The 24,312-nt window shown below is 32.5% G+C and overlaps 1 protein-coding gene and 1 non-coding gene across 2 annotated transcripts; one reads left to right on the forward strand and one right to left on the reverse strand.

Annotated features, from left to right (window-relative positions):
* The first annotated feature begins 13,190 nt into the window (after positions 1-13,190).
* LOC139865042 (formin-like protein 6) lies at positions 13,191-17,463 on the forward strand. The gene is made up of 4 exons (XM_071853596.1): positions 13,191-14,878; positions 14,958-15,157; positions 15,969-16,210; positions 16,302-17,463. Exons 1-4 carry the CDS (start codon positions 13,455-13,457, stop codon positions 17,079-17,081), a joined length of 2,646 nt encoding a protein of 881 aa, XP_071709697.1. The 5' UTR covers positions 13,191-13,454; the 3' UTR covers positions 17,082-17,463.
* Positions 17,464-23,226: 5,763 nt separating this feature from the next.
* LOC139865331 (small nucleolar RNA R71) lies at positions 23,227-23,333 on the reverse strand. Its single transcript, XR_011764858.1, has one exon. It is a non-coding gene; the product is annotated as a small nucleolar RNA R71 (small nucleolar RNA).
* Between the last annotated feature and the right edge of the window lie 979 nt (positions 23,334-24,312).

Below are 24,312 nucleotides of genomic sequence, written 5' to 3' on the forward strand. Positions count from 1 at the left end.
TAGTGAGAGAAAGGGTTTTCTAGAGTGAGAGAACTCAAATCAAGGAAGAAGAAGCCGATTTCGGGTCTAAGTGCGAGCTTTAAAGTTGTTCATCTATCCTCTAGCTACGTTTTGATTGTAGTGGTATGCTCTAATCTTGATTTCCTAATTTAATTTTTGTGAAAGGGTTAGTGTTAGGGTTAATGGTGAACTTAAAACCCACTTTGTTAGTAAATTGGGTGTTTTGGGTGAATTTGGGTCAGGTAGACCTAAAGATGATTAACTAGGGTTTTTCAAAGTATTAATTGATGTTTATGAGCTTAATTTAGTTATAAATTACTAGCACACCTAGAGATAAGTATATGGGCGTTGTGTGGGTTGGTGGATGACCCGAAATGGGTGTGTTGACCTTAATTTGGTCAAATGGGTCAAAATGGACGTAAGTTAGTTAATGTTGTTGTGCAATGCATAGACCTTGTGTTGAAATGCGTTTTAAACCTAACTTGGCTAATGATTGGGGTTTTGGGGATGTTAACCCAAATATTAGGGTTAAGGGTGTAAATGGGTCGAAATTGCACCATGGGTCAAGATAACACTAGAATGGAGTTTTAGTTGGTTGACCAACTTGAGTTTGTGATTGATATTATGTATAATGTAATAGGTACGTTACATTGAAGATTTTCGAGCTTGATTATCTCTCATCAAGACTTTGAGGTGAGTGGAAAATCTATATATGTATGTATAGGATTTATGTGCCGTATTAATGGTGTCACATAGCCGTTTTGTGACTGTAGTTATGAGACATAGCCGTTTTGTCCACGTTTTATATTTATGCACATAGCCGTGTTTGTGCATATAGTGGCGAGTAATAGCCGTGTTTTACTCCCACATTTGTATCCGAGTTATTGTGCACATAGCCGTGTTTGTGTACATGATTGTGAGTAATAGCCGTGTTTTACTCACACGTTGATCAAGTGATGCCATAGCCGTTTTTGGGAACACTTGGGGGTGATGCCATAGTCGTTTTTGGAACACCTCGGGGGTTAGCATACCATAGCCGTTTTTGGGAGCTAACGGTTGTTATGAACATCGATGACTTGTTTCGCGAAGTCATTCCCTTGCGAAGATATTGGTTAACCATGGTTTATAGTTGTTGACGTTAGCATTTAATTATTATTATGAATATTATGCTATTGATGTTGCTAGTTGTACGAACTGACGATACTAGCTTGTTTATTGAGATGTTATGCGTTTGTATGCGTTATATGATATCGTGGATGCGAGTAGGTAAGTTTTATATGCATGTATATATTTATTCTACTCACTAAGCGTTAGCTTACCCTCTCGTTGTTTACCATTTTATAGGTTCCGGTGTGAATAAGGGTAAGGGCATACGGTTGGATTAGAAATCCCGCTTGTTAGGGGACGCCTTTTGGATGTGTTAGCTTTTGGAGTTTGACCATGACTTGGGTAGTTTAATCCCAAACACCATGCTCATCGTGTCGTTTGGTACTTAAACTTTTTGGTGGTCGAAACTCACGTTATGTATTAAACTCGTAAAACGGCCAAAGTGGGCCCCGCTTTGTAAAACTTATTTTATGTTTGAATTGTGTTAGTTTTACATGTTTGAATATGTTGTTAAAAGCATTTTGTCTAATTATGTCGGGAAGTGGCCGATCTTTTTCGCGTTTCATGACTTTTGGAACAGACCAGTTTGGCGCGCCGCGCGGCCATATGGCGCGCCGCGCCATATGCTGTTCCAGCAATTTTTTTTATTTGTTATTTTTACGCGGGTTGTTCGTGGTTTGGTTTGGGGTGTTACACCGTGCGTTGCACATTGTTTTATAAAACCTTTTATTAATACACTTTGACACCCTAACGAGCAACAAAACCCGGTCAGAGGTAGTATTTTAGGTTATCGTCCCAAGAGAGCGTAGATGCGTTATAAGTTGTTTTATTCTTTAGTTTAATTCTTATTAAAGAATTAAAGATATATTTTTATGTCTTTTATGGGATAGATTTATCTCTTAGGAAAGAGATGATTTTTAAGATAAACAGAATAATAAAATAAAGCAGGAAATTTAAAATGCAAAATAAATAGATAAAAGTAAAAGTAATTACATGAACAACCAACTCATAAGGGAATCATATTAGGCAAGTTTCGTAACTCAGATTAACACAAAGCAGAATAACAATCATAGACCAATTATTATTCCTTAATAGGCTAAGCTAAGTGTCACATATCATTCAACAAGTAGGACTTAAAGCATATGCTAGATATGTGATGTGCATAACTAACATCTTAATTCTTCATGTTCAATTCAATTACATGATACATATTAATCTTGTGATGAGGATCAATATGCAAATAGACTGACAAATTATATAAGCTATTAAACACCAAGTAGATCAACTCAAGTTACTAGCTGAAAGTCAATTTCTACTAAGTTCTCATGCAATCATTAATTAAACAAATTCAAACAAAGGTTCTTCGATTAAGCCTAACAAAATCAAACTTTATTATATAAGCGTAATTCCAATTAAACAAGTTTATCACCATTAAGCTTTTTAACCTAGTTGCATGCAATTCAATTTAACAAGTTTGATGGACTACATCTAAACAAGTAGCATGAATCGAATAATAGATTGTCAGATTAAGTACTATTCAACCCTAAAATCATGTTATTTAATCATTAAGCATGGCAAACAAGTGTATTTAAGCAAAACAGATTCGAAATAGTTCAAATATTATTACAGAAACTCGACCATACAGATCTAGAAAAGAACCAAAAATTGTACGGATAAAGCACACGAAGCCGGCGGCTTCCTCCCAACCAAGCCGGCGGCTTGGGGTTGTGAGGTCGGCGGCTTCATCTGATTCCCATATGAAGTTCAGTTTTCTTCCACGTAACCACTATGAACATTTAGTTCATAGCAGAAGACGAACAGGAACAATAAGAATAAATAAAATAGATTAAATAATAAACTAAGGATAGAATCATACCTTAAAAAGGTAGATGCAAGAAACTTGAATTAAAAACTTGAATGATTCTTGTTTACAATGAATAAATCTAATCTAAGGGTTTAGAGAAAACCCTAAAAAGAAAAACGAACTAAACAGAATTATTGAATTTCTGAAACTGCATATGAAAACTGAGACCAGACTCTTCTATTTATAATGTTCAGAATCGGTGGCCAAGCCGGCGACTTCAATGGGAAGCCGGCGGCTTGCCTTAGGTCGGTGACTCCTTCTTCAAGTTTAACTTAATCCGCAAGCTCAAATCTTTAACCGTCATAACTAAGCCGGCGGCTTCAGGGAAGGCCGGCGACTTCAAAGATCCGTCAAATCCTGTTGATTTTGTTTCCATTTTTACTTGAACTTGGTCGACAAGTTGAGAAACCGTGTCCATTAAGCTGGCGGCTTCAGCATGAAGCCGGCGGCTTCCTTTGCTTTTTACTTGATCAACAAGTTCTTTCAATTTTACAGAGATTCTGGAACATTCTGGCGTATTCAGCTCCAAGCCGGCGGCTTCAGTGAATCCATGCCGGCGGCTTCCTTAGCCTTTCTGCAATTTTCTCTATTTTTGATCCTATTTGATACATAACTTTGATAAAATCATTAGAAATACATTTTTCCCATTTTTAATCATTTTAGCGTGTTTTGGGACTAAAATGACTCTAAAATAAGATAACTCCTCAAAATGTTATTAAAAACTGTATAATTTAGGAGTTATCAGTTACACATTGATCTACAAGATTTAGTGTTTTAACAACTTGACCAATTTCCATAAAGATGATCATAAATAAAAATATAAAACACTAAATGATGCGGGTGCGGTTAATTCGGTGCCCGTACCTATTATTTTCATAACCGACCCACAAAGTTCAGTTAATTCAAAAGTGTTAACCAAGTTATCCATTCAGTTTGGTTAATTCGATGTGGCTTTATTGGTTAATATGGTTACAGTTCGGTTAATGCGATTTTATGCGCACCCCTAGTATTATGCATTCAAGAGATAAATCAAGTTCATCATTAGTATATTATAACTAGAATGCATTGCCTATGCGTTGCACATTGTATATTACGATTATTGGATGTTATTTGAGTCAGTTGAACAAATGTATAGTTATGAGGGAATTAATGACGTGTTGCATTTCATTATTGAGGCTCGTGTTATCATACATGTGATCATATGTTTGTCCCATATAATAAACGAATCGTCTAATAAAATACATGATATATAAGAAATTTGAAATATCTTGAATATAAAAATACAATTATTATACAATATAATAATCACATTATAAACATTATAAAGGGAATCTTCGAATGAATCCATCCAACATAGAGCCAACCACGTGTCTTCATGGCTAGTCTACGTTTTACATTTTTTTTCAAATCGGTATTTCTTCAGTAGCTACAAAAACAAACATACATGCATTATATATATATATATATATATATATATATATATATATATATATATATATATATATATATATATATATATATATATATATATATATATATATATATATATAGCTATGTTTTTACATATTATAAAATCTTTTGTGTGAAACAACAATTTTATTGTTTGTCCTACTATGCACCCACGTTTATATATACCAATTAATTGTGAAAATGGTTTACTTCAGTTGTATTAAAATAATTAATGAGAGACTTTTGATGATTCCTATATTTAAGTATAAGTTGAAGATTTATTCATATAAACACATAAAATGATGTAAGTGATGAATGATAACAACTTAATGAGAAACTCAAAAGTTATAATTAATTATTACATATATATTCAAAAATATATATATATATATATATATATATATATATATATATATATATATATATATATATTAAATAATGTTTTAAATCATAAATAATATATAGATTACATATAATTACCTCATGATACGTAACTTGAATATCCATCTTTTAGTAATATGGTGTAATATTCCCATTATATGATTGCTATTGATAAGTGGATATGACATACAAATTTATGGACTACAAAAAAAATTACAATATACAACAACAACAACAACAACAACAACAACAACAACAACAATACCCAATCCCGCATATGCGGGGTATAGGGGAGGTGAGATGTAGACAATCCTTCCTCTACCCTAGAATAGAAGTGACGTCGTTTATCTAACCATGAGTCGAGAAAAAATTCTCCACCCACAGGAAGAAAAATTCATCCCTCTCTCTATTCCAAAGTAGAGAGATTGCTTTCGTGAGGACCTCTGGCCTAAATAAAGTTTAAAAAAAATCAAAATACAAAATAAATCAGAAATACCAAAAAAATAAAAAAAAATAAAAGATAAATAAATAAATAAATAAATAAATAAATAATAAAAATAAAATAAAATAAAATAAAATAAAATTTCATGGAAATGGTAGAATCAAATTTCCATGGGTTTTAAAGTCTGCCTGAAAATCAATTTAGGCTCTATGAGGCAGTCAAGTCGCCAATAAGTAGACGCTTGTAATTGCCTCAATTAATCGAGCCGAAAGGCATTGAATGCAGAAAACAAAAGGCATGTCAGGTGGAAGTTGTTGCGCAAGCAGAGAGCCAACCACCCGTAAAAAACCAAACACCACTCATGCACCTTTACGGTAAACATCTCCGAAACCACACAACTAAAAGAAAACCAACCAAGCTCAAGAGCAAAGAGGGTCGTCCTCAACCATAATGGTCCCAGGATGCCCCGAACGATGCGAGGATATACATAAACAAATAAACATACATAGATACACGAATATATAAATATACACATACATACATACATACATACATACATACATACATACATACATACATACATACATACATACATACATACATACATACATACATACATACATACATACATACGTGATTAATTCAATGTTATATATATATATATATATATATATACATATACATATTCGAATATATATTACATATATTTACCTCATGATACATATATAACTTTAATATCCATTTTTTAGTAATAATATGATGTGATCTTCTCATTGTATGATAGCTATTGAAAAGTGGAGATGACATACATATTTATAGGCTAGGAAAAAAATAAGTTACTTTAGTAAGAAGATGAAAGGTTCGTATATTTATTGTTCATTTTTTATTTATGATTTATTTATGATTTATTTTACTACTATTTATTTATTTATTTATCATTTAATTGATATTAAATAAATAATAATTAATACATATTATATGTAAGTTACTAATATTGATTTAATCTGGTTCATAAAAATAATATTAAATCTTAAATTCATTTTATATATATATATATATATATATATATATATATATATATATATATATATATATATATATATATATATATATATATATATATATATATATATATTATTTTATTTTATTTCATTTATTTAATCTAATTTAATAGTAATTCTATTTAATACATTAACATGATTAAATAAGCATATTTTTATGACTCTTGAAGTCAATTTTTAGTTATATATATATATATATATATATATATATATATATATATATATATATATATATATATATATTAATATGGGTTCTTTATATACTTTAATCTATCTTTCGATGTAGGTTATATACTCACAAAATACTAGATGTAGGTTATATGTTCAAAAAATACTAGTATATGCTATAAAATTATTGTTTAAGTGTCATTACCAACATATATAAGTTTTGACCTAATAAATTTTTGTCAAGCTTGTGTGGTGATAACTTGACATATACGTGACATTTTGGTGAAATTTTATTGGTGAAAAATAAAGTTAATGAAATTTTCTATAACTTTGTGTAATACTATAATCAATTGTAATGAAGGAAATAAGTAATTTTACTATAAAATTTAGATATTTAAAGTTAAAAATTTAACACTATATTTTAATAAAGTTATAAATTTTTATCATTTATTTTAAACAAATCAATTTTGTTCTTTATTTCTCTTATATATAGTCATTCATAAAATGTTATATAAAATTAATAAAATATCACCTAATTAGCCTTGTCGTTCAACTAGTAATCGGTCATACTTTATTTATATTAACACATATGTTGAAAGTTTATGACATACAATAGTATTTTTTTTTTTTTTTTTTTTGAAGCATATAATAAAATCGAAATAAAACTTAAAGTATATAATTAATTTGTAGCTTTAACACTTGAAATATTGATTCAACCAAGTGATATTTTTCAATTAAGTTTTTAGGCAATAATATGTAATTGCACTAATATACATGTCATCACAATAGACATTATCCTTAAAAAATTCTACAATAGTGAGAGTGATTTATGTTTAATTGTTTTGTTTATATGTATCATGACCTTTTTTTAACGAAAATACAAGAACTTTTACAAAGAGAAAAAACTTTCTCAAAAAAGATGAAACCCTTATAAACATACAAACGCGAATAACTACCGAGTTAAACAAACTATCAACCAAAACGAAAGCTTGCAACACTAAATAAAATCCAAACAAAGGCTAACACACGACAATCTAAGCTAAACCAACATAAGCAAATATAAGAGGGCAACCAACCATAAAACCAGCATAAAAATAGAACCATCTATATCAAACAAAAAAGCAAACAACATGAAACCTTCAAGCCCGACTTCAAATATACTTGACGAACGCTCTGAATTTTTCCTGCAAAATTGCATTAGAGGTGTGGACCAAGGTATCAAGATGGTGAAAACTGCCTATTCCTTCAAGCTGGAATATTGATGGACGTTTTCCAGCCAATAACACAATTATCAATTCGAGTTTAGGGCAAAAAATTTGACAGATTATCGAATGGTCATGCGCTTATTTTATTTAGAAAAATAGGAACACTAAGGCCTTTAAAGATAAAGATTGGTGTGCTCCATTAATACTAAATGAACTGCAAATTCGATGTTACGAGTGGATATCACATAGGCAAAAGAAATCGAAGATTGACTGGTACCAGTGGCTAACTGATCTTATGGCATATACAGTATATCTTAACATAGATGGATTGTGGTAGTTCAATTTTGTATATCTTAACCTTTTGTTGTAGCTCATATGATAGTGATCTGCCTCTCTTAGAGAGAGGTCAGGAGTTCGACTCCCGTGAGCTACAACATTGCACTAAATATTGCCCTTTTACTTTTGAATTCACCCAAGGGTGCCTTCCGCACATCGTGTTGCGGGGGCAGTGAGGGAAGGAGGTTTTGTTTGCCCTCTTAGATGTAGTTGTTGTTTTGTTCTATTTTTAATGGTAACTTGCTTGCTTTTCAAAACAAAATAATAATAATTAATAAATAAAATAATAATAATACTCCTAATAGATACTCCTAATACATTGAGTTACCTAAGCCGGTGTATGTCATGATGAAATGCAATAGCAAACACGAGATCTTCATCCAATGATACCACGCATCATGTTAATGAATCACTCAATCCATTTATTGGGAACTACTCCTTTAATAGAATCGCAAAAGTCGAAACATAGATTTTTATAGTATTATTTGCTACTTCTATTTTGCATTTTTAGTTGGTAGATAAATAAAACTTAAGAGGCCCAATGTAGATGTAAGGCCCGGTAATACTGCTTTAAAATCATGGAAACTGATAAATCCTTTTGGCCCGCTCAAAATATCACGTTCTTTCCTTTTTATTGCTGTTGTTGGAAGTTGGAACATAGGCTTTTGATAGAATATTGTTTACCATAATTTGTGGCACAAATATATTATATTCTTTAACAAAACAAACAAGACTACAAGAGTATAATAGTACCAATATTTCATGATGAGATTGGCCCAATTAAGAAAGTAATTAAAGATGTGCACCAAGCACGGTTTTGGAAACTTGAGGTACGAAGATTCTATTTGTACCGTTGGAACTTAGTAGCAATGTAGCATGAATCACAATCATTACGAAATTATAATAAAACTGTCAATTTATTTGTATTCAAGCATTCAAATGAAACTTGTCCTTTGATGAACCATCTTGTTAAGTTACGTGTAAAGCTCCCAACAAATATATCTAGGTACATTTTAGAATCATACTATCCATCCATATATATTGTTATCGCTCATGACTATATGGATCTCTTTATGCAGTGGAGAAACTTTTGAGTGATGATCGATACAATCTCAATTTTTTATTCATACACTACCAAATGTGCTCTAAAGCATTATAAGGTACAATACTATAATACACATATAGTTGTGTATGGTTAATAAAATCTGGTATACGCATCACCTACCATATATATTATAAATTTAAATCGTCATCGTAAACATCAATAGGGACCGTAGTTTTATGTTTTCTAATCATAGTTAGTTGCCAAGGCCGGCCTTTCTTAGAGCAGCGAGGAGTGGCCGTCTGTCCTAAAATCTGATAATCGGTGTTCCTCCGAAGTTACAATTGAAAATTTGCTTTTTCCCCATAATCTACTCTAAATCGACCCCAATATCATTTGTTTTTTGTTTAACCTCCCGAAAATAATAGTTTAAACTCCACCACTAATCATAATTTCGGATTGAAGTAGTTTGGTTACTCTAAAGTCAGGCATATATACCTTAATCCTTTTGTCGGTCGGGCTTACAAAATTGGCTTAGTAAATTAAAATCTCTTAGTGCATAAATTTGCTTTATGGGCGTACCTAGAAACATGTTCATTTTTACATGTTTTGTTTTCGTTGAATTTAACTAGTTTTCGGGTTAGCCGCGCGTTGCGGCGGCATAAATTTTTATCATTTAAAAAAATAATAATAATAAATAAATCTGCTCTAAGTATTGAAACTGCAACCACATGAAGCATAGTAGCACCATTAACCACCCAAACAACAATTCACTAATGTTAAATACTTTGAAGTAAGAGTATATATGCAGTAAAATTCGTATATTTTTGTTAAAAAAAAAAATTTTAAGACTCAGCCATGGATCAAACTTGAAACCCTTGTTGAAAATTGACGGAACAAACCATTCAACTATAACTGCATTTCAAACTCATCTTCCAACTATTAATATATAATTATTCAAAAGAATTTTTAAAAGGTAAAATTAAGTCAAAATCGTGTCACTGTTCATTATTTTCCTATTGAATATATAGATAATAATAATTTTCCTATTGAATATATAGATAATATAATATAATTTGTGGACATTCATTTAGATGTCGACCATGGTATTACTTTCGTCTATCAAAAATCAAATTGTAGGAATTTTCAAAAGGAATCCAAGGATTTAATGATTTATTGCCATCAAATCTTTCGACAGGGCCCGTTAACGCACCAACTTTTCTTAATAAGACAATCTTTATTGTCTTACTTTTTAATTTTAAGTAACGATTTAAAAATTAAATATTACGAGTCGTTCTAATTTAATAGTTCACAGACATAACACACGTTTAATAAATATCACATCACAGTTTTACCCTTTACATTTTATCTGTTTTTTTTAACATGCATAAATTAATAGTATAAGAGAACTTTACCTCATTATTATTGTTATCTATTTATGGAAAGAGACAATTAATCTAGTAAATCGCAATATAAAATAACAGAAATATTAATTTAACACGGAGGGAGTGATATTTATATTGATACTATTCTATTGAATGGCAACAAAACTCCAGCCATCTAGGTATAGTTTTCAATAGTGGCGATTTCAGGATCATAAAGAGTAGAGTTTTCAAGGTATTTCAAAACTTGTACAGAATTCGAATCTGAATAATTGATAAACCGTAATGTCTTTCGGTACCATTATTTAAATATACTAGTTAATTAAAAATCTGCACTATCTTAACACTTTAACTTACATTTAGTGGGTCGATCATATTCATTTTAATAAGTTTACTTTAGAAAAAATTTCTCTGTTGGTGCATTATTGATTATCTGCACAAGCAAAGTATGTACCTTTCTTGAGCTGATGAAATTGGAATATTGTATTTTTTTCGTGTAATAATTCCTAAAGTGTTGACAAACTATTTTCATTTTAATGATAATATATATCTTTCAAACTATGTATTGAAAAACCCAAATGTATTCAAATTCAAAATAAAATTTAAAGTTAAATCTTACTACACTAATTATACATGTTAAGGTATTAAAATTCGTAACTCTTATTAATCGATATTACGGTCAATATGAGAGAGATAAATCACATAGTATTATTTATTCTAAATTAATATTCAATTTCTTTAAATAAATAAAGATAAAAAGTTTATTTATATATATCTTTAATATATAAATATGATATAATGTGAAGAAAAAAAAAGAGTTAAACTTGTAAAGTAAATAAAAAACAATATAATAATTGTATAATAATAATATTTACTAAATTACATGTTTTTTTGTCTTTATTACTTATTAAATTGAAATAGAATGATTAATGTATATGAAAGTCCAATAAATCTAATTACTTAATTTTACAAATAAAAAAAACAACAATCTTTTTGTTGTTCATTACCAACAATTAAGATGAAGGTGGTGGTTGTGTGGGTTGATTGTAAGGGTAAGGAATTGGGGAAAGCAAAAACAGTGAGGGGGTTTGCAAAGTAGAAAAGCAAAGTTAAAGATGCTCAAAGTGACGTGGCCATGTATCACAAAAGAGATAGTCGGTGCTACATGCATCCCACGTGAATTTCCAAAACAAAGTTTTTTAAATCACTAACCAATCAATCAATTAATTACAATACTCAAATAATACTTAATTCGTTTACAAGAATGAGAAAATTAACATTAACATACTCTGTTTATTTTAAGTTTACAAATATTGTCTGCAATAACGCATCCCAGGTAGCCCACGTTTCGACCTCTAACCTTATATATTCAATAATTGTATCATGAATAACAGTCGGAATTATTTTATTTTATGAATAACATTTTTACTGTTTGAACAAAAACTACAATTACATTAGAGTGCTTCTCAATTGACAGACCTTCCTCCCAGACCTTCCTTCCAGAACTAGCTGTTACATCAGCACTTTTTTATCAGGACTAAACACTCATAATAGTAACATACTTCTTCAAATAGATTGAGACTAGTATATTAATTAATTATTGTGTGTTCAAATTTTGAAACACTATGTACAAGTCAAGAAACCATGTTCATCCGTCCAGAAATATTTTACAAAGAGACGAGCAGAGGAACGAGATGGACGGCGACACCCTGGGCTAGCCGCTGCCAACGGCACCTAGGAGGGCGGTTGGCTGGGCGTGGTGCAGGACAGCATCGTTGGAAGCTCTCTTACATAAAGAGTTTTTAGCTAACGTATTATCCGTGTCATTTAGTTAAAGGATGCAGCCTTACCATTACTCCGTACATAAACAACAATGAAGTAGATTTTTTTTTTTTTTTTTTTTTTTGAATTTTTACTGTTCTATTAAAAAACAGAAGTTTGTAAATGGCTCAATATTAATTACACATTTACGACCTTACCAAAAACTCATTTGCTTCCTTATTTAAATAAGTGAGCTTCTCAATTTCACAATAAGACTAGACCTATCGCGGCGTCAGTCCGTGGGCGTCAGTCCGTGGGCGTCAGTCCAGTTGGCATTAAACTAACGAAAACTGACGAGTTTATTGCAGCGTCAGTCCTTGAGGCGTCATTCACTCACTTGACCCAAAAAAATTTCCGTCAATTTTTTTTAACCAATCAAATGATTTTCCAATTTTAATTAATATATATTATTTATAATTAATTTATTTTTTCTACCCCATTTCCAATCAGATTTTACTACATCACCCTATCTAATATCTAACACAAAGAACTGACACACTCGGTTATAAAATGTCAGAAACTGACATTGCCAAATCACAGTCGGATCGCACTTTTTAGCCAAAAAGTGTCAAAACCGCCTGTGACGTCACAGTCACGGTTGGAAATGATCTAATCATCAACTTCTTGAATTCATTCAATAAATTCCGTGCAGTAATTTTCAACCCCCATCCGTTTGGTAAAATTTTTAGTTAATATCATTCCCTGATTCATATGCAAACGTTATTCTAAAGAATATGTCTCGGGTTCAATTACATTACATTACTCATACATAACTGTATAACGTTGTTTGTACCAACCCACACATCACTAGATTTACTAATCACTTTTCTGTGGTTATCTTTTTTCCTCTAAATAAAATAATAATAAATTAAAAAGAAAAGGTGCAACTCTTGCTGACGTCATTCAATCACCCAAAAAAGGTCCTAAACCAATCTTCCCCCATTTGGAGAGAAAGAGATAGCATCTAGATCTTGCAGACCTGAGAAGCTTCACAAATCCCCTTGATTATTCTCTCCCATTATCACACACAATTACACACACTCACACACACACACACATACAATTTGTTTATCTTAATCTTGATTCTTGATGAAACAAGAAAAGAAAACAGAAACAAACCCAGATAACATGAACTGGGTGATGAAACAAACTACACAAATAATACAATCCAAATCCACATTACACACAACAACACTATGAAACTCCTTTTTATCCTATCTTTTTTAACTTTACTTTCAGCCCATCCCACTAGAAGAATTCTCCACCAGCCACTTTTTCCGGTCAGTTCACAACCACCACCATCACCACCACCAGTCACCACCACCACCCCTGATGACCACCCTTTCTTCAATGAAAACCCAAGTGGTCAAACATCAGATCAAACCCAAACCCAATTACAACCACCACCATTTGTTGGAGCCGATACGGGTCCCAACAACAACAATAATAACAATAACAACCCGGTTTCGCACCCAATTGCATCACAACCACCAACAAAACCAGGTAAGAAAATAGCTGTTGCTATTTCAGTTGGGTTAGTTACTTTAGGCATGTTGTCAGCATTAGCATTTTATGTCTACAAACATAAGTCTAAACACCATGGTGAGTCACAAAAGCTTGTTAATGGACGGAATTCGCAACGGAATAACGACGATAACAGTCCACCGTCAAGTTTTCTTTACATTGGAACTGTTGAACCATCAAGATCTGTTACTGAAACAACCAATGGACCACAAAATGTTTCACCTTATCATAAATTGGGATCGATTAAAGCATCCGAACGGTATAGACCGAGCCCTGATCTTCAACCACTTCCACCGTTAAGTAAACCGCAACCACCAGCGATTATTTCGCCACCCGTGACATCATCTTCTTCAGATGATGATGAAGAAAGTAATGATTTTTATACACCTCATGGATCGAACGCAAGTACTGAAGATGGGTATTCGAATCCCAGATCAAAACAGAGTCGTTTGGTTAATAATAATGATCGTAGTTTGGTGACCCAACAAAGAAAAGAAGCTCGGTCGATTAGTCCTGTGGCCCATTCGAAAAGAACTTCACCAAGGTCAAGACTTTCGGTTTCGTCTTCTGCAGATATAAAACCTGATACCGCCCCTATGCAGCAACCACCAGCTCCACCACCACGGCCGCCCCTAGCTCCGGCGGCGATGGAATACTGTCAGCCATTGGCGATAACATATGGTCCCAGAAGGACTAAATTTGCAGCTGCACCACCACCTCCACCGGATATGACACGTTTGCATTCAGTAAATAATCAGTCACAACAAAAGCCAAAATTGGCTCCGCCACCACCACCACCTCCACCACCACCGCCTCCACCGCCACCGCCACCACCACCACCGCCAGTAATACAAACACCGAGAGTGATAAAAACTTCTCCGGTGAAAGCCATTTCAACACAACAAGTGGCAATATTGGAATCAAGAAGTCAAAGTCCTAAAATTAAGCCGTTGGAAGAAGTAAATGACAATGGTGTTGAAGGTGATGATGATGCAGATGGGTTGAAACCAAAGCTGAAGCCTTTACATTGGGACAAAGTACGAGCAACTTCCGATAGAGCAACCGTGTGGGACCAGCTAAAATCAAGCTCATTTCAGTAAGAATATATACATACACTCGAAAATCAATGTCTTTTGTCAAACATTACATGTTTTATACCTTTTTCTGTATCGTAGACTAAATGAAGACATGATGGAATCCCTTTTTGGATGTAATGCTGTCAATTCAGCAAAGAAAGAAGAGACACGGAAGCCAGTTCTACCTCCTGTTGAAAAGGAGAATCGAGTATTGGATCCGAAAAAGTCACAAAACATAGCGATTCTACTAAGAGCGTTAAATGTAACACGAGAGGAGGTATCTGAAGCACTTTTAGATGGTAAGTAAACTCGGTTGTATCTCATACGTGTAACCCAACAATATAGAAGTCAAGGTTGCGGAATTCGGAATTACTCCCCGAGTAATCAAACTCGGTCATAACTCGGCCAGAATTCGGGATTACTCAGAATATCAGTCAAAATTCGGCCAAAACTCGAGATACTTGGGGAGTAATCAGTCGGGACTTTAGAGGGAGTAATCGGCAAGTCGGAGTGTAATTGACGATTAATCGGATTGGACTTTTTATACATTTAAACAATAAATTTCAAAATTATGTGTAAATATATAGGAAAAACATAAACAAAAACATAAATTTTAACATAATTGTCTAAAATCATAAACATAATCGTTCATTTGTTCAAACTCTTCTAGTTTGAATTATAAAATGTCGACCAATCTTGACGTTGACCGACTTTGACCAACAAATTCGATTTTGACCGATTAACCGACGTTGACCGATTAATCAAACAGATTTTTGAAATCAGATCGGTGTGTTCTTATAAAGGAGTAATTGGAAGTAATCAGGGTTTTTTACAACAGTGGGGATTACTAGGAAAATCGGTCAAAGTCAAACTTGGTCAACATCCGATTACTTCTCGAGTACTCTGAGTTGCCAAGTACTTCTAATAAGCCGACCGATTACTACATGAGTAGCGAGACTTGCAACCTTGATAGAACTTTCACAAACTTCATGAGCACCAAACAGACTCTCACATATTGGCATGAACTTAACTTGAAGCCTTATAGACGTTTTACATAGTTTTGCATTTACTCTTCGAACTGTACATGTTTATCGTGTTTTCGGAAAACAGGAAATCCAGAAGGGTTAGGTGCTGAGCTGTTGGAAACACTGGTAAAGATGGCTCCAACCAAGGAAGAAGAAATTAAACTTAGAGATTATAAAGGTGACATGTCAAAACTAGGGTCAGCAGAAAGATTCCTAAAATCAATACTCGATATACCATTCGCGTTTAAACGAGTAGAAGCCATGCTCTACAGAGCAAATTTCGAGACCGAAATTAATTACCTCCGAACTTCATTCACAGCACTAGAGGTAACATTATTTGTTAAAATGCTCCATTATTACAACTTTAAATATTCTTGTAGCTTTTTCAGTCCTCATACTTTATACAAATTTGAATCAGAAAGCAAGTGAGGAATTAAAGAACAGCCGTTTGTTTCTTAAACTACTTGAAGCTGTTTTGAGAACGGGTAATCGTATGAACGTTGGTACAAATCGAGGTGAAGCTACAGCTTTTAAACTTGACACGCTTTTAAAACTAGTAGATATAAAGGGAACAGATGGAAAAACTACATTGCTTCACTTTGTAGTTCAAGAAATAATAAGATCCGAAGGCACAGATTCTGACACTAAAACCAACGGTTATGGTAATAGTACGACGCCTTTTAAAAAACACGGGCTGCAGGTTGTTAGTGGGCTGAGTCGAGAATTAAGTAATGTCAAGAAAGCAGCAGGTATGGACTCTGATGTTCTCAGTGGGTACGTTACAAAACTTGAAATCGGGCTTCACAAAATTATATTGGCGGGCCATGAGAAGCCCGATACACAAGGAAACTTTTTTGAGTCAATGAAAATGTTTCTTAAAGAAGCGGAAATAGAGATTGAGAAGATTAAGATCGATGAAAAAAAGGCGTTGGCGTCTGTAAGAGAAGTAACTGAGTATTTTCATGGTGATACTGCACGAGAAGGGGCCCAACCGTTTAGGATTTTTATGATTGTGAGGGATTTCTTGGGTGTTTTGGATCATGTTTGTAAAGAAGTTGGTCAAATGCAGGATAGTACGATGATGGGTTCAGGGAGATCGTTTAGGATTGCAGCCACTGCATCGTTGCCAGTCTTGAATAGATTCAATGTACATCAGAGTGTTAGTTCAGATGACGATAGTTCATACTCATCTCCATAAGATACACTTATGTCAAATCAAACACATCCGCATAAGACTCATAAACAGGTGTATCATTCTATTTTGAGTTTGGATAAAGAGAAGATCAGATGAGTAAAATGTTGGCGGGAAAAACACCTACAAATTCCTCGATCCAAATAGTCAACAAGAAGGTAAAGAACCCAAAAAAGGATTCATTCAACTACCAGAAAAAAGGCAATGGAGACGATGAAGGTTTGGTATCTCATGGATGTTGTAACGCGGTCGGTATAGCATACAAATTGTTAATTAAAATAGTCGTATTTTGTTTACATAAAAGGAGATAAATGTTACTTATCAAGGGGTTGTAAATTTAGTTGATCATTATTTTTCTTCACATGAAATGTTTTTCAATCCCTATTATTGCCGATGTATTATTTATTTCCAAATTGTGTCTCTACAATCCAAATTGACGTTCCAAAAGTCTAGAATCATAATAGCAACAACTTAAATCATGATCTATCAGCTTAAAACATACAATTTGTTACATAACTCTAGTTGTAATTTGTGGTGTAAAGATCCTGAAAGTTACTGCACACCAAGTGACTGATAAAATGCTACTGTGATATCAGGTATATAAGTAGTCAGAATTCTTAATTATCATGTTAAAAAAAGCTGACAAATTATGTGATACACATTATTATTATTATATAGATTCTAAAATCTAAAATTGATTGGAGCAAAAAAAAAAAAAAAAAAAGGAAGAAAAAAGGTAAGTAGAAGCTTACTTGCTACAGTAATTTTAATAGATGAATTGAAATGAATTTTTCGATTATGCCGCGTTGTTTGAAACTGAATGAATCCTTGCAATTTCATAACGAAGCTCACGCAATTTACGAAAATCTAGGGTTTTTCGATGGTTTAATGGGAGTGTTTCTCAGGGGTTTTGCATTGCATAAACCTTTTAAATTTACCATAGGTTTGCCTCAGTGTATCCTCACAACCAGTGTTGCAAAAATCGAAAAACTCGGCTCATTTTTTGAGGAGAAATCGGTTTGATCTCCCTGCCGAGAACTCGTTTTCAAATCGGCCAAAAAATCAGTCAACGACAAAAAATCGGTCAAATCTCGGAAAAATCGGTCAAATCTCGAAAAAAACTCGGTAAAATCTCAAAAAGTCAACGAAAGTCAACCACCGATAACTCCCCGAGTTGTCCCCGAGTTCTCTTTTTGGAGACCCTGCCGAGAACTCCCCGAGAACCGATTTCTGCAACCTTGCTCACAAGTTATGTGTGAGGCTTCGGATTTAGGTCATGGATTCGAGCTTAGTTATGACAATCTTATTAATTAATCTGTCTGAAAGATGAAAGTTTTTAGATTAATCTTAGGGGGTTTCTCCCGGATTCATTCAGGATTCAAACCCGGTCCCTCTGTCTTTCGAAATGGTTTAAGGACCAGGTTCCTGCAATGTGATTCGGGTTTCCTCCCGAAAGCGTGGAGCGTGACAAATGAAAGTATTCGATACCGACTACTTGCCTTACAAAAAAAAAAAAATTTAAATTTTATTTGTTTATTTCTATTATAATATTATTTATTATTATTATTATTATTATTATTATTATTAATTATTAATTTTTTATACGGTAAAACTATTTACAGGTCAAAATGTGAACCCATAGGCGAAATATGGATGCTACCTAGCGAATTCTAAATAGTCATGACGTAAACCCGTTAACCTGCTAATAATGCTTTCACGTGAACGTATCGTCTTGTTAAATAGCACTTGTAACATAAAACAGAGATTATGAATTCGATTTGGCGTGGAACTATTATGAGCATTTAACTTTTATGAAGAAAAAAGAGCTCATATTTAATAAGAAACTGCGTTTGATCAAAAGAGCTTAGAGCACTGGGAGTGGTGACTGAGGTCACTTGGCATGTCAGGCGTGACTTGCTGAGTCAGAAAAAGTGGGGAGTGGTGACCTATGTCAGTTAGTGTGTTAGTTAGTGTGTTAAAATAATATTTTATTATATTTAATAATTTATCTATTTGAAAAGAAAAAAACAAAAATGGAAATAAATGGGGTAAGGTCCGTGATAATGCTAAAAACGAACATATATTTCATAGCATTATCCTTCAAGAAAGACAAGCTTTTAGTTGCAATTGTTCTATTTCCAAGTGATTATCGTTTAAATAATAAAAGGTGAAGACAAAAGACAGATTCGATGATTTGAAGACGCAAATGACCAAAAGGCTAAAAAGTACAAAGTACAATCCAAGTGGTTCAACTTATTGATGAGAAACGTCTAAAAATTACAAGAGTACAAGCCGTGAAACGCAAAGTATAAGATATCTAAGCGTACGAAAGGACTTTCGAAAATCCGGAACCGACACCTGAACCGAGTATCAACGCGCGACGCAGCGGACCTAAAATTACAAGTCAACTATGCACAAAAATATAATATAATATATATATAATTATATAAAATTATATATATTATATTATATATATTAAATAAAACGTCGGCAAGCTAGGAAACAAAAGTATGTGAGCTGTCCCAGCCCTCCATGCGATCGCATGGCCAGAAGGCATATATCTCATGCGATCGCATGGCCTCAAAATGCTGGTCAGGTCTTGGAACGAAATTGGACGAGTTTTACACACACCTTCATCACTGATCTCTTACTCTCTCTCAATATATTTATATTTATATTTTATAATTATAATTTTAATATTAAGTTAATAATAATAATAAGGTTATAGTGTCGAATGTTTTAAGGTTTTGTAAGTCGAAACTCTATCCGTGTAACGTTGCGCTATTAATACTCATTGTAAGTTATGTTCAACCTTTTTACATTAATGTCTCGTAGCTAAGTTATTATTATGCTTATTTAAGCCGAAGTAATCGTGATGTTGGACTAAATATTCAAGATGGGGTTATTGGGCTTTGGACCATAATTGGGGTTTGGACAAAAGACCGACACTTGTGGAAATTGGACTATAGGCTATTAATGAGCTTTATATTAATTAAATGATATCTCGTTGATTTAATATAGAGATTTATAATTTGACGTATTTATATATAACCACATACGTTTGACTGGGTACGGTGGGCGGGATATCTATAAATACTGATAATTGTTCATTTGACCGGACACGGGAATGGATTAATAGTCAATGGACTCATTAAAACAGGAGTGGATTACATTCAAGGGTAATTGGTGTAATTGTTAATAAAGTATTAAAACCTCGGATTACACGCAGTCGATAACCTGGTGTATTCATTAAACAAAGTATTAAGACCTTGTTATAGTTTAAGTCCCCAATTAGTTGGAATACTTGACTTCGGGTATAAGGTTAATTTGGCGAAGACTCTCGCACTTTATAATTATGACCGATGGACTATTATGGACAAAACAAGATGGACATATCAAATAATCCAAGACAAAGGACAATTAACCCATGGTAATAAATTAAAATCAACACGTCAAACATCATGATTACGGAAGTTTAAATAAGCATAATTCTTTTATTTTATATCTCATCTTACTTTTATTTATTGTCATTTTATTTATCGTACTCTAAATTATCGTACTTTTATTTTATCGCACTTTTAATTATCGTCATTTAATTTACGCTTTAAATTAAATCTTATTTGTATTTAATATTTTACATTAGGTTTTAATTGTGATATTAGGACTTAAAATCGACAAACCGGTCATTAAATGGTAAAACCCCCTTTTATAATAATAATAATACTACTTATATATATATATATATATATATATATATATATATATATATATATATATATATATATATATATATATATATATATATATATTTATATACAAATATAGTTAATAAAAATATAGCGTTAAACTCAGCTAGCTCCCTGTGAAACGAACCGGACTTACTAAAAACTACACTACTCTACGATTAGGTACACTGCCTTTAAGTGTTGTAGCAAGGTTTAGGTATATCCATTCAATAAATAAATAAATAACTTGTGTAAATTGTATCGTATTTAATAGTATTTCGTAATAAAAATAATAGTATTTCGTATACACCTCTGCACATATCAAGTATTTTTGGCGTCAATGCCGGGGAATCACGCCGAAGCGAAACGCTATAAAAAAGATTTTTATTAAGTTTTAATCTATTTTTGTTAAAATATATTTTAAATTTTAAAAACAAAAATATATAAAAACATAATATATATATATATATATATATATATATATATATATATATATATATATATATATATATATATATATATATATATATATATATATATATATATATATATATATATTTAAGTGTTTAAATTTAAAAGTTTATATTTTTTTATTACTTTTGTTAAAAGTTTTAAAAACTAATAAGTAAATTTTTTTTAAAAAATATAAGTTTTATTTAAATTACATAATATTTTCTATAAATTTAAATCATAAAAAAAATAATTAAAAGAGTAAACGGGCCTGGTACTATAGCAGCCCAACAAAACTGGCCTGATATCCAAAGCCATGCAATCGCATGGCCAGACAACTAAGACCTCATGTGATTGCATGAGGTGAAAAGACAGGTCTGTTACCTTTGACTGTCGAATTAGGGTTACGATTAATAATTATTTTTATTAATTAATTAGTTAATTAGGGTTTATATTTAATAATAATTAGTTTTAGTTTATTTAATTTTGTATTTTTAAGTTTTAATTTAGTTTTATTAATTATAATTAATACTTTTATAAAATAATAATATAAAAATAATATTTTTGTAAAATTGTATTTTTAACAACTTAGTTTATTTTTGTATTTTGTATTTTTCTTTATTATCGTTTAATTCGTAAATTGTATTTTTATCGTTCGTAATTAGTTTTAAACTTAGTTTTTGCCGTAGTTATTTTATATTTCTAGATTTTTAGGCTTTGCCGTAAAATCCCTTAAGTGCTTTTTCTTTAGATTAAGATTTAGGCGTTTTAGAATTTTGCGACGTCGCTTATCGCTTTAATATTTAATAGATTTTAGTGCCTATTTAAGTAATTGCCATTTTTCGTATAGAATTCTTTTTAAGCTTTAATACCTTTAGACGCAAGTTTTAATTTTTAGTTTTTAGGCTTTTAAGTTTCGACGCTTTACGTTCTTATTTTTATTTTTTGACTTTTTGTTTTTCGGCCTCTTATTTTTCGACGCGCTTTTTCTTTCTCATTTCTACGCTCTAGTTTTTAGGACATAGAATTTTCAAAGTTTTCTTTAAATTTCGGCGAAAAATTATTTTAAGCGGTTAAATTGATAGACATCCAAAATTTTCTGGTTCGTAGTAATAGTTGGATTTGTTAGTGGCGAGTTGTGGGCTTCCGATTTAAAGGGTCCTGGCTACCTGCTGCATCTATTGGCTATTCGAAACGTGGGCAAAATCAGAAAAGTCTATTAATTTGATAACTTATATAATTTTTATCTTTATAACTAATAGGATATTCAGTGAATGCACCGAGCAAAACGTTCACCACCTTTCATACGTTCACCTCCTGTAACTCGATCAAGACATCTAGCCAATATTGTATCCGTTGATTTTTCTTTAGAATCATCATCTAGTCGACCAAGTACTCCAACTCAAATTTCCGATAATCCATTTTTTGAACCCGACCTCACAATTGAGAACCCGGAGGATATTCAAGGACAATTCAGAGATCCTGAACCACTAATCATTCCTCCTGAACCACAAATCATTCAACCAGAGGTTGTCGAGGAAGAAACCATTAAATCATAATCCTCTAGTGATTCAGATTCAACAAATTCAATCATGAAAAATCAGGAACCTCTAAGTATGGAAGATCGAATGAGAGTCACACGCACGGGCCAAGGTCATGCCATTACTCAACCAGACATTAATGCGCCAGATTATGAAATCAAGGGATAAATCCTACACATGGTAACTAATCAATACCAATTTAGTGGTATGCCAAAAGAAGATCCAAACGAACATCTTCGAACCTTTAATAGGATCTGTACTCTATTTAAAATCAGAGAAGTTGAGGATGAACAGATCTATCTCATGTTATTTTCCTGGACTTTAAAGGGAGAAGCGAAAGATTGGTTAGATTCGTTACCTGAAGGGGCGATTGACACATGGGATGTATTAGTTGAAAATTTTCTTAAAAGATTCTTTCCGGCATCTAAAGTCGTGAGACTTCAAGGAGAAATTGTTACGTTCGCGCAAAAGCCAAATGAAACTCTATATGAAGCGTGGACAAGATTCGAAAAATTTTTGAGAGAATGTCCTCAACACAGTTTAGACACTTATCAAATAGTGCAAATATTCTACCAAGGTGTCGACGTTGCTACAAGAAAAGACATCAACACAGCAGCTGGTGGTTCCATTATGAAGAAAACCGCAACTGAAGGTCACAAAATTATTGATAACACAGCCTTCCACTCACATGAGTGGCACCAAGAAAAAGATATTCTTCGTTCATCTAAAGCGGCTAGAGCCGATTCTAGCCATGACTTTGATTCCATTTCCGCAAAGTTAGACGCTTTTAAAAGAAGAATGGAAAAGATGACTAAAGATATTCATGCAATACGAATTAGTTGTGAGTAGTGTGAAGGACCACATTTGACAAAAGATTATCTCAGTATTGAACAAACAATGGAACAGAGAGAGAATGTTTCATACATGAACCAAAGGCCTGGAAATAATTATCAAAATAATTATCAATCGCCAAGACCAAACTACAATCAAAATCAGAATTATAATCGAAATGTTCCATACAACAACCAACAAGGTCCTAGCAATCAACAAGTATCTAATAATACTTACAACCAGCAAAGACCTATTTTTCCAAATAAACCACCACAAATCGATGATAAAAAGCCAAATTTAGAAGATATAATGTCGAAGCTAGTTGAATCTCAAACTCAATTTTTCACATCTCAGAAACAAACTAATGAACAAAATGCTCAAGCATTTAGAAATCAACAAGCTTCTATACAAAATCTGGAACAAGAAGTAAGCAACCTAGCAAGGTTAATAGGTGAAAGAAAATCGGGGAGTCTACCTAGCGATACAAATGCTAACCCCCGAAATGAAACAGCTAAAGCCATTACCACAAGAAGTGGTATTACACTTAAACCACCTAAAATACCTGTAATTTCTGATGACTCTAATCCTACTACACAGGCACCACCGCCTGAACAAGAGAAGGAAACAGAGCCGGTAGTTGAAAAGTTTAATGAAGATAACACAATTAAGGCAAAGCCTTATGTTAAACCA

This window comes from Rutidosis leptorrhynchoides, chromosome 8 (genome assembly GCF_046630445.1).
Source record: "Rutidosis leptorrhynchoides isolate AG116_Rl617_1_P2 chromosome 8, CSIRO_AGI_Rlap_v1, whole genome shotgun sequence".
In the NCBI taxonomy this organism is placed as follows: domain Eukaryota; kingdom Viridiplantae; phylum Streptophyta; class Magnoliopsida; order Asterales; family Asteraceae; genus Rutidosis; species Rutidosis leptorrhynchoides.

Bases quoted from the DNA above. Each gene is read 5' to 3' on its own strand.
- LOC139865042 (XM_071853596.1), top strand. From the start codon at position 13,455: ATGAAACTCCTTTTTATCCTATCTTTTTTAACTTTACTTTCAGCCCAT. The intron at 14,879-14,957 runs GTAAGAATATAT...TCTGTATCGTAG, and splicing joins CTAAAATCAAGCTCATTTCA to ACTAAATGAAGACATGATGG. The intron at 16,211-16,301 runs GTAACATTATTT...AATTTGAATCAG, and splicing joins CTTCATTCACAGCACTAGAG to AAAGCAAGTGAGGAATTAAA.